At 47.8% G+C, this 16,199-nt stretch overlaps 1 protein-coding gene across 3 annotated transcripts in view; it reads right to left on the reverse strand.

Moving 5' to 3' along the window:
- Positions 1-16,199, reverse strand: part of LOC132832538 (CD166 antigen-like) — a 54,149-nt gene that overhangs the window by 11,909 nt on the left and 26,041 nt on the right. The window contains exons 5-9 of one of the 3 annotated variants that reach the window (XM_060850625.1): positions 15,843-15,930; positions 10,995-11,177; positions 5,708-5,835; positions 4,161-4,293; positions 2,076-2,108 (exon numbers count right to left, since the gene is read on the reverse strand). In XM_060850625.1, coding sequence (XP_060706608.1) covers positions 2,076-2,108; positions 4,161-4,293; positions 5,708-5,835; positions 10,995-11,177; positions 15,843-15,930 — 565 coding nt within the window. Of the gene's footprint in view, positions 1-2,075; positions 2,112-4,160; positions 4,294-5,707; positions 5,836-10,994; positions 11,178-15,842; positions 15,931-16,199 lie in introns of all 3 variants that reach the window. The other 2 variants (XM_060850624.1, XM_060850626.1) reach the window with 2 other exon arrangements.

Raw genomic sequence — 16,199 nt, forward strand, 5'->3', positions numbered from 1 at the left:
TTGTGTACTGTACATCATTGGCTGTTCCTCACATATTATTTAACCAGACGTTCATCACAGTCTATGCCAACCTTATAGTCATGCCAACCTGTAGCTCCCCCCTCTCCACCAACCTACGCCAACAAGGGCTCACTGTTTAAACATAAGGGATTGATGCCTTTTGTATCAGAGATGGAGCAAATGCTTTGGAGCTCTCTTCCTCCAAATGCAATGGAGACAGTCTGCTCGAATATTTTTAAGACAAATTCTTCACAAACAAGGGGCTGCAAGGATATCAGCAGAAGACAGGATTGTGGTATAATCAGATCAGCCATATTGAATGGTGGGACAGGCTCAAGGGGCCAAATGTCCTACCCCTGCTCCTAATTGTACTCGGTTTTAACAAGACTAGATAGAAGCGATACCACACAGAAGGGGCCTATCTTGTCCATGCAGACCCAAAGACACCCTATCTAATCCCACCTCCCTGCAGCTTGAGGTGTCGATCAAGGTTATTTTCGGAAAAGGGTTTCGAGTCTTTGTCTCCACTGGCAACCCGGGCAGTGAAATCCAGACACCCACCACCCTCTGCGTAAAAAAAGCTCTTCCTCACGTCCCCTCTCTAATCCTGCTTGAACCTACGAACCCTGGTTTTTCTGAAGTCTCTGCCAAGGGAAATAGGTTCTTCTTGTCCCCTCCACCTCTACCCCTCCCAGTGTTCTGTACCTCAATCATGTCACCCCTCAGCCTTTTGTCACCTCCAAGAGAAACGGCCCCCAACCTCTCCAACCTCCTCCTTGTAGCAACAACTCTCCAGCCCCTGACAACATTCTCGTCAAGGTATACTCCCTCTCCAGATTAATTAGTGTAACGTTGTGACCAGAACTGCACACAGTACACCAGCCATGACCTCACCAGTGCCTTACACTAATTCTAACAGGGCTGGACACACTGGATGTTGGGTGGGGAGTCTAAAACCACAGTCACAGTTTCTGGATAGAGGGTAGGTCATTTCAAACCGGGGTGAAGGGAACTTTCTTCACTCAGAGGGTCTGGGGTCCTGTGCAGAGTTTCGGTCATGGGACCAAAATCAATTAAGGATACACTTGCGTTGGAAACTGTCCAGCAGGGGTTTACTAAATTAATCCTTGGGATGAGGAGGTGGTCCCGCGATGTGGAGATTGGAAAATCTCTGGGGTTTAGAAGGGGGGCGTGGTCTCTTTGAGAAAATGAGAATTCTCAGAATTGACTGTAAGAGATTGTCCCCAGTGCTCCATGTTTATCTCCAGGGCCAGGTCTGGGCACAGTGCTGAAGGTATTGGAGCAAGGTGGCTCAGTGGTTAGCCCTGTTGCCTCACAGCACCAGGGACCCGGGTTCGATTCCAGCCTCAGGTTGACTGTCTGTCTGGAGTTCGCACGTTCCTGCTCCGGTTTCTTCCCACAATCCAAAGCTGTGCGGGTTAGGGGGAGTGACCATGCTACATTGTCCGGCAGCGTCACAGGGATGTGGAGGCTTGGGGGGGTTAGCCAGAAATAAAATACAGGGTTGGGATTGGTCTGGGTGGGATGCTCTTCTGCCGGTCAGAAGGGATCCGATGGACCGATTGGCCTATTTCCACAGCGTAGGGATTCTATGGTTCAAAGCAGAGCATTTATCACCCACTCCCTAATTGAGTTAAAGGTCAACTAGAGTGTGTGTCTGGAGTCACCTGGAGACCAGGCAGGTTTCCTATAGGACATTAGTGAGTCAGATGGGGTTTTCCAGACAATGGATAAGGTCATCATTAAACCTTTTAATTCCAGACTTAACTTTTAAAATTGAATTCAAATTCCACCATCTGCCGTGGCAGGATTTGAACCCATGTTCCCAGAACATCACTTGGGTTTTTAGATTAACAGCTCAGCGATCATACCATTCGGTCATTTCCCTCGCCATGAGGCCAGACAGTAATCTAGCCGTCAGCACTGTACCCAGAGCCGGGCGTGGGATCGTCACATTTAACACTCATTCTGGTTTGTAACGGTCTCATTTGTGACACCAGTGGATTAGACCGGCCTCCACCCCTGGATCTTTAATAAGCTAAAGGGTCTCTTACCTTCTCCTTCACTGAACTGGTCGTTTTCTTTTGCTGCTGGCAGCAAGTGCAAACAGAAAACAAAAAGTTAACTCAGAACCGTGCGAGCAATAACAAATCTGTGGGTGCAACTTGACACGTGTTTCAGCAACATCTCGTTTCTTAAATTCTCGTCTTTCACATCCTCGCCCCTTTCCTAACATCCTTCGACCCCACAACCACAACCAACCCACCTCCAACCTCTCCCCTCCACACACACACACACACACACACACACTGATAGACACGCACACAGACACACATGCACATACACACACAGAGATACACACACAAACACACACACAGACACACACCTGCACTGGTAGACACACACACACACTGGTAGACACACACACGCACATACACACACACAGATACACATACACAGACACACACACACACACAGACACACACACCCACACATACGCACTGATAGACACACACACACAGACACACACACACTGATAGACACACACACACACACTGATAGACACACACACAGACACATACACACACACACACACGCACTGATAGACACACACGCAGACACACACACACACACAATGATAGACACACGCACACACGCAGACACACATACACACACACTCAAAACCATGCCTGAGCCCTAAACTCTGGGATCTGCTCCTTTAGTCTTTCTCTCTGCCTCTTTCAGAATAGTCTCCGTAGAAGTCTTCCTTTCTGAAGTTGAAGAGAACTACACCGACCTTTCCTCTGTAATCCTCATCAATAAGACCAGCTCCAACCTCAACTCAATGCTTTGCTGCCAAACTAGACCTTGGAGCCACTCTGCCGTAGAATCCAGGAGCAACAGCAATCCGCCGATCAGCCTTCACAATAGCTTTATCCTGAGCAGGGATCACATCATCCTTGACAGAGCTTTAGCGTATAATCTCACCTGTTGTACCCAGTAGCCCTCTTGTGTGAGATGTTCTCCGTCTGCTCTCAGAAGGGGGTTCCCCGTGGTTTCAGCATTCCGATAGGGTGGTTTGACCAGAGGTGAGCTTTCAACCTCTCGGTTTAGTGAACAAACGGGTGGGCTCTGTCACTGAAACAGCAGCACTGAGAGTGACTCGGAAAGTGTCTGAGAGGGTCTTGGAATCGGACGCTTGTGAGTTTGAGTCCCACTCCTTGGACCTACACAGACAATCCAGGCTGACTACTCTCAAAGCAAGCTTTGGCCCTACTGGAGATGCTGTCTCTCAGATAGGACTGTTAGAATCACCACAGTGTGGGAGCATTGAGTCCACGCCAACACTCCGAAGAGCATCCCATTCAGACCACCATCCCCCCCTCCACTCTATATCTATAACCCTGCATTTCCCACGACTAACTCACCTAAGCCTGCACATCCCTGAGCACTACGGGCAATTTAGCATGGCCAATCTACCCTAAGCTGCACATCTTTGGACTGCGGGAGGAAACCGGAGCACCCGGAGGAAACCCACGCAGACACGGAGGAGAATGTGCAAACTCCACACAGACGCAGTTGCCTGAGGGTGGGATTGAACCCGGGTCCCTGGAGCTAACCACTGAGCCAGCACGCCATCCACTGACCTTAGAGCCCTCAACAGTTAACATGATGTAAGTCCCCCATTGGCCTTTCCTCACAGGAGCAGGGACTGGTCCAATCTTTACGGAACCACCAATTTGTTACGGTGCCTAGTGCCAATCTCCTGTCTTCCCCCAAATCCCGACACACCATTTCAATCCAAATAACCAACCAATATCTTCTTGAAGGCCTTACCCACTGTCAACCAGACTGCTGTATTTCAATATGGTTATCACCCCCTATGCTAAACAAACACCGCACTATAGCTCCACGCCGAAGAGGAGTTGTGTCACATGCACATTGTAAACTCTGCTCCCACTCTGTAGGTGGGGGTCAGACCTGCTGGGTTCTAACGCTTCCTGTTTCAATCGAATTTAACTTCCCTTGGTAACTGTAGTGGGATTTGAACTCGTATCTCTTGGGGGTGGGGGTGGGTGGGGGATTAGGCCGGTGACATAGCCGCGATACCACTTGTCCAATCAGGGGAATGAGCCTACCTTTCACGCGGATGAACCTGACAGCTGACTTGGCGTTGTAGTTGAAATCATAGACAGTGCACGTGTATTCCCCTTCATCCTCCTTTGTCACCGTGGGGAGGGTGTACAGGTTCAAACCATCCAGGGGCTTCCCCTGAAAATAAGATCCGCAAGTTCAGACAGCACCGAGAACCCCTCGTGTCAAATACCCCCTATGAGGGGATTACTAAGACCACCTTGTGTTAAATACCCCTTGTGATAGGGTTACTGAGAACCCCTCGTATTAAATACCCCATGTGAGGGTGTTATTGAGAACCCCTTGTGTTAAATACCCCCGGGAGAGTGTTACTGAGAACCCCTCATGTTAAATACCCCTTGTGAGGGGTATTACTGAGATCCCCTCATGTTAAATACCCCATGTGAGGGTGTTATTGAGATCCCCTAGTGTTAAATACCCCATGTGAGGGGGTTATTGAGATCCCCTCATGTTAAATACCCCATGTGAGGGTGTTATTGAGATCCCCTCGTGTTAAATACCCCATGTGAGGGGTGTTACTGAGAGTCCCTCATGTTAAATACCCCATGTGAGGGGGTTACTGAGAGTCCCTCGTGTTAAATACCCCATGTGAGGGCATTACTGAGATCCCCTTGTGTTAAATACCCCATGTGAGGGTGTTACTAAAATCCCCTCATGTTAAATACCCCATGTGAGGGGCTTTACTGACAGCTTGCCCCCCTCCCCCCGTCCCCCACTGTGTTAAATACCCTGTGGCTGGGGTGTGGGCCGGTGTTAAGATAAAGTTTATCTAAACCACCACAAGGACAGGGTGAGACCGGACTGAGATTAAAATCTCAGGGGGAGTACAGGATGAACGCATGACCGTAAGCCTGAACCCCAACCTGAACTCTGAACCCTGACATCAACCCAGTCCCAGGCCCAACTCCAAAGCCTGTTCCAACCCAGACCCCAACTGGACAGTCTGCCCCCCTCTCTCCCTCTGCCCCCCCAAGCAGCTGTATGAGTGAGTCTGTGGTTTCTGGTGTTTGGTAGGTTCAGGCCAGGGGGATGGGGAGAGTGCATGTGTGCAGCTGTATCCTCTACGGCAGGATTTCCATCTGCCAGGAGAACAGTTAGCAACGCCGTGAGCGATGGCAAGAACAATTCGAACTCAGCCTCCCGCAGTAGAGCGAGCCTAGAATCCTTGCAGTGTGGAAACAGGCCATTTGGCCCAACAAATCCACACTAACTCTCTGAAGAGTAAGCCACCCAGACCCATTCCCCCGACATTATATTTACCCACTCACTAATGTATCTAACCTACACAGCCCTGCACACGATGGGCAATCCACCCAAACCCACACTTCTTTGGACTGTGGGAGGAAACCCACACAGACACAGGGAGAATGCACAAACTCCACACAGACAGTCGCCGGAGGCAGGAATCGAACCCGGGTCCCTGGCACCGTGAGGCAGCAGTGCTAACCACTGTGCCACCGTGCCACTCCGGACAGCTTCACTGAGTCGGGTGATCAATGGACGTTTTGCCTGCGCCTCGTTCCAGACTCACGTCTTTCTCCCAGAGGTACTCTGCTGGTGAAGGGTTGGTGTCAGCCGTGCAGTTCATGGTGACGGTGTCGCCCTCCCGGATCGTGCTAGTGGGCGGCTGCACCTCAATCGTGACGGACTCCACTGGGTCTGTACGTGGGAAAAGGGAGGGAGAGACACAGAGAGAGAGAGAGAGAGAGAGAGAGAGACAGGTTATAGCTCAGCAGAAAGGAAGACCTGCATTTCTGTAGCACCTTTCAGGACTCCTTGGGTGCTTCACAGCCAATGGGCTTACGTTTAAAGAGCTGTCACTGCTGAAATGTCCAGTCAATATGTGCACGAGCCCTGTGAGCATAGCCAGACAGCACAAACAGACAGACTAGGGCCATTCAGCCCCTCCAACCTGCTCCACCTTTTGATCGGGTCAGGGTTGGAGGGGCATTGACCTCCCAGCTTGCCTGCCTTGTCAACCAGGACAGCAGCCAACTCCATCTTAATTATCGAACCAGCCTCCGCTGCTCTCTCTGCAAGACGATTCAACAGACGCAAGACCCTCAGAGAGACCACACACCTCCTCATCTCTGTCTTAAACGGGCGGCCTCATTTCTTTTTCATCGGTGCCCCCTTGCTCTCATTTCTCAAGCACCCTTTCGGCCCCACTTTGTCAAAGTTCTTAGCTGTTTCAGGAAGGTCACTTAATCTTGCACACACTAATGGAGACAGGCTCATTACCTCCCTTTGCAAGGTAAACCCCCTCGTCCCCGAAATTAGTTGAGCGAACATTCTCTGAACTGCTTTGTATGCAATTTATGTTCTTCCTTCATAAGGGAACCAACACTGTGCACAGTACATCAGAGGTAGTCTCAGCTGTCCTCGTACAATTATAGCAACACTTCCTTAACTTTCTGTTCTGTTGCAATGATGGTCAAGGCATCTCTTTCTACCTGCCAACCAACCTTTAGTGATCCATATACTAGGTCACCCAGATCCCTCTGCGCATTATTTAAATAATATGCAGCTTTTCTATTCTCCCTACCAAAGTAGACAGGTTCACATTTTCCCACATGCGACTGCAACTGCCATATTTCTCCCACCTTCTTGAACCAATCTATATCCCTTTGTAGACCCTTTTGACACCTCACTGTGCTGCCTATCCATATCCCAACAGCTAATTTAGCATCCATACATCTACCACCTTTGTCAGATCGTCGATAAATTTTTCTGCTTGTGATTTCCAGTGAGAAATAGATTAGATTAGATTACTTACAGTGTGGAAACAGGCCCTTCGGCCCAACAAGTCCACACTGACCTGTTCCCCTACATTTACCCCTTCACCTAACTACCGGCAATTTAGCATAGCCAATTCACCTAACCTGCACATCTTTGGGCTGTGGGAGGAAACCGGAGCACCCGAAGGAAACCCACGCAGACACGGGGAGAATGTGCAAACTCCACACAGTCAGTCGCCTGAGTCGGGAATTGAACCCAGGTCCCTGGCGCTGTGAGCAGCTTTAGAAGAGACGAGAACAATAAGAGAATAGGTCAACTATATGGAAGTTTATAAACTCAGGAGGGGTAAAGATAAAGTGAATGGTAGGTCTCTTTTCCATCAGGTGGGGCATTTCAAGATCAGGGCATATTTTTAAGGTCAGAGGAGAAAGATTTAACAAAGACATGGGGGCAATTGTTTTACACAGAGAGTGGTTTGTGTGTGGAATGAATGGGCCTGTCTAACAGTGCAGCACCCCCTGAGTACTGCAGCTGGAATACCAGCCTGGGGGTTAGCTTTGAGCCCAGGACTACCTGACTCAGAAGCCAATGGGGCCTGGGCTGCTAGAGATAAACCTTCCTCTGCCTGTTTCAGTTACAAAACGCTGTGGCAGTAACTTCAGAAATATTTGGTTGTGAAGCAGTGGGTCTATCCCAAGCTCGTGATGAGAGTTGGAAAATACTTCCTCCCTTATCGACAAATCAGCATTAAATCGAGAAAGTCGGATTGAAGATCCCGGTGTTTGGAATAGTGAGGTTCATTGACGAGATGTCATTAGCCAACGCCACGTTTGGGGTTTAATAAATTGGGAATTATAAAAATGATGGGAAGGATGCACAGAGTTACAGTGAACCTTCAACACAGAAACAGTCCCACTTAATGCTTGAGTTCTCCATTTGGATTTATTCTCAACCCACCTTTGTGTAACCCTCTGGGAAGGGAGCAAGAAAATCAGGGAAACTTGTAAACTAGACCCATACTGTTTGAACCACCTCGTGCACTTCAATATGGACCAATATATTACCATTTCCAAGCATTTTTTTGATTTTTGTTTGAAATTGGCTTTTCCCTCTGGCTTGTCAGCACATTCTTTCAGACCTCGAAAATATTTCCCAAAATTCTCCTGAGGTTTCCAATAGGAAACAAGTCCTGCTTTTTGTCAGCAAATACAGTAAGCGCTTCACACTCCCCTCCAACCTAGACAGATCAGAAATGGGTTTGTTCACCAGTCTAAAACAATGACCATTGGACTGCCATGTGCTGAACTAATGCAGCCTCCTGCCCACAACCTGCGTCTGATTTTTCGGCAACTCTCTAAATCAGCTCAAGAAGCTTTTTATTTTGAAGTGTTTGTACTTTCGACGGTGCATCGATCCATCTTGATCTATTTTGGCGATGCCAGCCTTCAGGCGAGCTTGAAAATGCGTTGCTGGAAAAGCACAGCAGGTCAGGCAGCGTCCAAGGAACAGGAACCTGTTCCTCACTTTCTCCTCTCAGATTGCAGGCTTGTGTATTGTAAGATGAGGCAGCACCGCCATCAACTGGCTGGAAAGGAGTATGACAAGAGGAGGGATTGCACGCGAATAAAAGGATCACACAGGGCAGATATCCAACATGAGATCCAAACATTCTGATAAGCCCTGCAGTGCCTGTAAAGAGCACCCACATGCTTCTTCAACAGTTCCAAGGATTTTCAACCCCCCCGGCACTCAATCCAGCGCCCAGTTGGGGTGAGATGTATATCTTTCCTCCCAGCCTGAAGTCTTGAGATTCTCAAACCCCAGGAACGATGAGTAAGATTGTGAGACCATCAATGAGTCTAGATTTCGTTTTGCTAAATGCACAGGGTGGAAGAGAGATCATTCATGGCGAGGATCCGAGGAGTAAAGGGGAGTGTATCTGGTGGTGGGGGGGGTGGTGCATTGGGGGTAATGATGATAGAAATATTGAAAGTGAAGCTAGCTGTGAGACTGACTCCCAAAACACCACAACCCCCTACCGCCTCCCAGTTTTTTTGGGGTATCATTTTTTTGGGTTTAATGTTCTGTGTTTGATGTGTAATCAGTTAGAAATAGACCTGTTGTTTTTCCCTTCAAATTTTCTCACAACCCCCAACACGTTTTGAAGAGACAGGCAACTTCCAATCCAACACAGATAATAATGAACCAATCAGGTTCAGAACTCAAAGTCCTGGAATTAATACAGAATCATAGCGATGTACAGTCTAACTCATCCAGGGCTGACCAGATATCCTGAATTAATCTAATTCCACTTGCCAGCATTTAGCCCATATCTCTCTAAGCACTTCCAGATTCATATAGCCATCCCGATGCCTTTTAAGTGCTGTAATTGTATCAGCCTCCACCACTCCCCCTGACAGCTTGTTCCATACACGCACCTCTGTGTGAAAAAGTTGCCCTTTAAGTCCCTTTAAAATTTTTCCCCTCTCACCTTAAACCTATGCTCAAGTTCTAGACTCCCCCACTTTGGAGACAAGGCCTCTATCCTATCCATGCCCGTCATGATTTTATAAACCTCTATAAGGTCACCCCTCAGCCTCCAAATCTCTAGGGAAAACAGCCCCAGCCTGTTCAGCCTCTCCCTACAGATAAAACTCTCCAACCCTGGCAACATCCTTGTAAATCTTTTCTGAACCCTGAGTTTCACAACATCCTTACCACTGCAGGGAGACTAATTGGATGCAGTCTTCTGAAACGTCCTGTACAGCTGCAACATGACCTCCCAACACCTATACTCAATGCTCTGACCAATAAAGGAAAGCATACCAAACTTTTTCTTCACTATCCTATCTACCTGCGATTCCACTTTCAAGGAGCTATGAACCTGCACTCCAAGGTCTTTTTCTTCAGCAACACTCCTCAGGACCTTATCATTAAGTGTATAAGTCCTGCTAAGATTTGCTCTCCCAAAATGCAGGACCTCACATTTATCTCAATTAAACTCCTCAGCCCATTGGCCCATCTGATCCAGGTCTGTTATGCTAGTTTGGTCTCCACATGGTGCATCCCTGCCTACTGTCTATCTTTTGTTACAGGTAATTTAAAAAAATTTCGAGATATACAAGATATTCAAGAAACTTCGAGGTTGGACAGTGTGAACTCTTTTCCTCAGATGGCGATGGCTAGCACAAAGGGACGTAGCTTTAAATTATGGGGTGATAGATATAGAACAGATGTCAGGGGTAGTTTCTTTACTCAGAGAGTAGTAGGGACGTGGAATGCACCTCTTGCATTCAATAGGGCATTTAAATGGTCATTGGATAGGCATATGGACGAGAATGGAATAGTGTAGGTTAGATGGGCTTCAGATTGGTTCCACAGGTCGATGCAATATTGAGGGCTGAAGGGCGTCTATTATGCTGTAATGTTCTATGTTCTTTATACTTTATTCATTTTTAAAAAATCATAAAAATATGTGCACAGTCATAAACTTAGTTTGGTTCTGTGCAGCATTACACATCACCAGTGGGGGAATGGGAGTATACAGGAGGGAAGGAAGGAAGAGAGGGGTGTATGGGGGAGAACAGGTCATTGGTCAGACAATGTTGTTGAATAGCAGGTAGTGGGGGAGTTGTTGGTTGCTGTGAAAATAACAAATGGGAACAGTATTCATATCTGCACAAGGGCTATTGCTGAGGAAAGGAGGTGATCTAGCAAAGGTTGTCATCTTGCACGCATCAGGACAGACACAAGAATGCCAAATTTCAAAAATGGAACAACAACTCAGCAATGCTGAGTTACATGCACTCAGAGTCAGATTGGTCGGGGTGTTGTAATGGAGAGTGCACCGTGTAAGAATTTTTGAACTTCAAGAAAGACAAGTGTTTGCTCCAAGCCGTGCCCTGCATTTTCAGCCTGCATACAACCTTGTTCCCTTCGAAACGTGGTATTCTTGCATGGGTATCCTGATGAGTGCAAGGTGAAAAACGCTGACAGCGTGTCTCCGTTTACAGCAATACTCAGGTTCGGCCAAACAAACATCGTCACAAAGAGTTCAGAAGTTCAGAGTCGATACTTACAATGCACGTCTATGGTGACGGGTTCCGATCTCTGTGTGCCATTTCCTTCTTTGAAAGGATAAACCACTTCACACAAGAATTTGGCATTTATATCAGCCTTGATCACTGTGTGATAAAGTGTCGACTCGATCGTGTAAAGTCCAGTGTTCTGATTCTTCAGGATGCGAATTTTGTTCTGGGTCTCTGGAAATACCGAAGTACAACTTTTAAATAAAATCAAGAAAGCACAAAGAAAATACCAATAAAAAGCAGATAGAACTGCACTACGTTTACATCATGGAAGGTACAGTTAATTCTCAAATGTAACTTCAATCATGATTTGGAAGAGGGAGCCCTCAATCGATCCGAATCTGATCCCATAGAGGATTAGGTCACTTCTCAACGTTGTACGGTATGAATTCAGTGTAAGAAATGGGAGCAGGAGCAGGCTATTCGGCCCATCACGTACATTCTACCATTCAGTACGATCACGGGTGATCTTCTGCTCAGCTCCACTTGGTTCGTTAAAAACCTGACTTGACCTTAAATGTATTCGATGATGCGTAATCCACAACCCTCTGGGGGAGATAACTACAAAAATTCAGAACCACCGGAGCAAGGAATTTTCTCAGCCCTGAGCGCTCGAGCCCTTACCCAGCAGCTGCTCCTCCCCCCCAAACCTTCCCAGCTTCTCAATTCTCCAGCCAGCAGTAACGCTTCTCAGTGTTTACTTTGTGAAGTCCCTTCAGAATCTTAATACCTCTCATTGGGAATCACCTCTTCCAGAGGATATGGGCCACCCAATTCACTCAGCCTTTTAACAGTGGGCGGCACAGTGGTTAGCACTGCTGCCTCACAGCGCCAGTTCGTGGATCAGTCCGTAATGCGGAGTGATAGCAACAATTTAATTAATGTACCAGTTGAGGTCATCATAAGGCTCATGTCATCTCACCCAGGACATGGTCACCCTCAGGTTAAACCACCAGCAATCAACTGCCTCTCAAAGAGTCCCTACAGTGTGGAAACGGGCATTCAGCCCATCAAGTTCACACTGACCCTCTGAAGAGCATCCTGCCCAGACCCACCTTGTCCCTGTAACCCTGATTTTCCAGGGCCAGTGCACTGAGCCTGCACACACCTACGGACAATCCACCCAACCTTGAGCTGAGGAAAAAAAAACAGAGGAAACCCACGCAAACATAGGGAGAATGCGCAAACTCAACTCAGACAGCTGCCCGAGGCTGGAATCGAAACCAGGTCCCCAGCACTGAGACTTAGCAGAGCTAACCACTAAGTCAGGGTGCTGCCCACTATTCTCAGTCATGAGGGAACATCCGTATGGTCTTCTGGGACTACAATGACTTTACCTGTAACTGTTAAATTATACAACCTCCACCAGGGTTTACCCAGTTGAACTAAAGGGTTAACTCGCTACCTTAGGTTGGTGCTCAGTGGTAGTCACCTTAATCACAAACATTTTGGCATTTGCTGTCTGTCTTATCCAGATGAGTTACCTGATACTGCAATCCCTGAAGTACATTTTAATTTGCATTCCCCACATAGTTCAGGAAAGGAGCGGCCTGCCCTTGGAAACATAATACACAACAGTTTGGACAAACTACAGTGTTTGCATTTCCGCCAAGGCTCCCTCTGTTGCCTTGCCTAGCCTGCTGGAAAGTAGTGCTTACGTTTCTAGCCACCCAGGAGTAGGGTCGAGTCCTACAGCAGGGACAGGAGCTCAGCTTTGAGAGTTTTAATCTGGACCCAGAGATCTGAGGTGGGGTGGGTAGTGGGGTGCATACCTGTGACCAGCATGCTGTCAGATTCTTGTTACCACTGGTTCGCCCATACCCTGTAGTCAGGATGTGGCACCCATTGAATGGCTCTTCCAGCAAGCTGGTGGGTTGAATGGCCTCCTTCTGTAAGAATACAACTCCACTGCCACCCCGATCTAGTTGATTCTTAAGTAGATGCCGAAATGGCCTTTATGGTCAATATTCTCTCTAATTTCTATACAATACAATACAGTACAGCACAGGAACAGGCCCTTCGGCCCACCCAACCTGCGCCAATTTCTAACCCTTGTTTTAGACCTGCTACTTAGTGCCCGTGTGCAGTTTCTAACCCTCTGTTTGCTCATGGTAAACGCCACAATGTTGATAACATAAGTGCTTCCACCATCTCCACTGCCAGTGCATTCCAGGCACTCAGCTCCCTCTGCGCAAAAAGGTTTCCCCGCACTTCACCCCTTAACGTGAACCTGTGCCCTCTTGTAAGACCATAAGACCATAAGACATAGGAGTGGAAGTAAGGCCATTCGGCCCATCGAGTCCACTCCGCCATTCAATCATGGCTGATGGGCATTTCAACTCCACTTACCCGCATTCTCCCCGTAGCCCTTAATTCCTCGTGACGTCAAGAATCTATCAATCTCTGCCTTGAAGACATTTAGTGTCCTGGCCTCCACTGCACTCTACAGCAATGAATTCCACAGACCCACCACCCTCTGGCTGAAGAAATGTCTCAGCATTTCTGTTCTGAATTGACCGCCTCTAATTCTAAGGCTGTGTCTACGGGTCCTAGTCCCCTCGCCTAATGGAAACAATTTCCTAGCGTCCACCCTTTCCAAGCCATGTATTATCTTGTAGTTGACCTTTCCATCCTGGGGAGAAAGCCTCTGACTATCCACCCTATCTAAGCCTCTCACAGTTTTGTAGACCTCTATCAGATCACCCCCTCAGCATCTGTCTTTCCAGTGAAAACAATCTGAGTTTATCTAACCACCCCACATAACTAAACCTCTCCAAACCGGGCAACGTCCTGGTAAACCTTCTCTGCACCCTCTCCATTGCATCCGCGTCCTTCTGGTAGTGTGGCGACCGGAATTGTGTGCAATATTCCAAATGAGGCTTAACTAACCTTTGGTACGGCTGTAACACAACTGTCCAACTTTTATATTCAATACTCCAGCCAAAGAGGGCAAGCTGTATGCCTTCCTGAACACCTTATCCACCTGTGTTACCACTTTCAGGGATCCCTGGACCTGTACACCCAGACCCCTGTGTATGTCAACGCTGCCATTTTTTTGTTCCATTCACAGCAGAATTTGATCTTCCAAAATACATCACTTCCCAACCGTCCAGATTAAACTCTACCTGCCATTTCTCCGGCCAAATCTACCTGGATCCACCACATCTCAATGAGTCTGGAGTCACATGTAGTCCAGACGGGGTAAGGATGGCAGATTTCCTTCCCTGAAGGAGATTAATGAACCAGATTGGTTCTTACAACAATTGACAATCTTTCCACATTAGCCACGGGGGCTTACCTTATAACTGAATTCGAATTTCACCATCTGCTATGGTGCAATTCAACCCATAGACCCCAGAACATGCCTAGGGGTTCTCGTTTACTAGCGCCTGTTAACTCCTTCCCAAAGATGCTGCCTGACCTGCCTAGCTTTCCCAGAATCCTTAGTTTATTTGAACATTTATCAAACATTCCTTGATTACAACCACATGTCCAAAAGTTAAAAGTCACACAACATGAGGTTATAGTCCAACAGGTTAGTTTGGAAACACTATAAACTATAGCTTGGCGCTGTTTGATTTTTAACTTTGTCCATCCCAGTCCAACTCTGGCACTTCCACATCACGAATCTCATCCAATGCAGACCATCTAGATATTGCCGTGTGTGGGAGTTTGCTGTGCACCATTCGGCTGTTCCACAATACGGCACAATCAGTATTCAGTCGGCGGGAGAGTGCTTTGGGAGTAGGCCGTGTGTCCACGAAAGGTGCTGCATAAATTTCTACCCTTGGAGCATTTTACCACATACAAGCTTGAGTTTGTTGTTGTTCCAGCCTAGTGCTCACAATATCGAAGTGTTCAAAGTGCACTTCTTAAGCCCGTCCGAGCAGAATGTGACATTCCCCTGACTGGAACTGTCAGTCAAATATTATCGGTAAACATTTAGGAAGCCGGGACAAAGCCCGCGTTGTTGCGGAACACTCCCGCAGTGAATCCTCTTTCATGGGCGTGAAGGAGATACGACACAGCATGCTCCTCAGGTAACAGGCCCGCTCCTGTGCCGCAACTGGAGAAAGTTACCGAGGGAACTAAAACCCATTTCGCCATCGCCGAGGCAACCGGAGCTTCCTTGGCCCTTCCTCCATTACACTGTCACAGCTCTGTCTGGAATGTACCAGAAAACGTACAGTGGAAATGCGAGCAGGTTCAGGGCCATTCCCTGTTCCCTCTCCTTTAGGGGCTGGTTCCTAAACGCTCTTGGACTCCAGCTGAGGTTATTATCCCAAGCTAGTGATGCCTGACATGGCAAGTCCACATAGGATGTGAGCCCACTGAGCAGACCAGCTTCTATTGCCCATTTCTAATGAAATTGGGTATGCTAAAGAGGTCCGATCTGTAAGAGGTTTGGTGGGTTGGGAGGAGACAATGGAGGGACAAAGATTAGATTACCTACAGAATGGACACAGGGCCCAAAGTGCCAATAAGTCCACACTGTGTCCTAAGTCCTAAGGATAATTCACCCAGACCCATTCCCCTAACCTATATTTCCCCCCGACTAGTGCACCTAACACTGTGGGACAATTTAGTATGGCCAATTCACCTGGCCTGCACATCCTTTCGATTGTGGGAGGAAACTGGAGCACCCGGAGGAAACCCACGCAGACACGGGGAGAATGTGCAAACTCCACACAGACAGTCACCCAAGTTGGGAATTGAACCCGGGTTCCTGGCACTAGGAGGCAGCAGTGCTAACCACTGAGCCACCATGCTGCCCCAAAGGGATGAGCCCGAAGGAGAGACTGAAAAGGAAAGGCAGCGTTGGATCAACAGGTATCTCACCGTTTCCGTTGGCAAATATCACTTTGCCATTTTTATACCAGGTAATGTTACCGACAGGATAGCCATCCTTTGCGACACACTTCCCAATCTGTGGAAAAAAGAGACTTAAGTTGAAGGCAGGCGGAGGAAAAATGTATTATTCAGCGTCAGATTGGGCTGATCAAGGTGAGAAATGTCAGCCAAGGGGAATGGGGAGCTTTTATTCAACTTGCTAAGGGGGCAACCTCCATTAGATCCATTTGTCTGATCAATCAGCATTTCTGGCCCATCCCCAGGTTCCCTTAAGAAGGTGGTGATGAGCTTCTTGTGTTATTGCAGTCTGAGTCTTTATTATTTCAAAAATATACTTCACCCAAT

Source organism: Hemiscyllium ocellatum, chromosome 35 (assembly GCF_020745735.1).
Source record: "Hemiscyllium ocellatum isolate sHemOce1 chromosome 35, sHemOce1.pat.X.cur, whole genome shotgun sequence".
Taxonomy (NCBI): Eukaryota; Metazoa; Chordata; class Chondrichthyes; order Orectolobiformes; family Hemiscylliidae; genus Hemiscyllium; species Hemiscyllium ocellatum.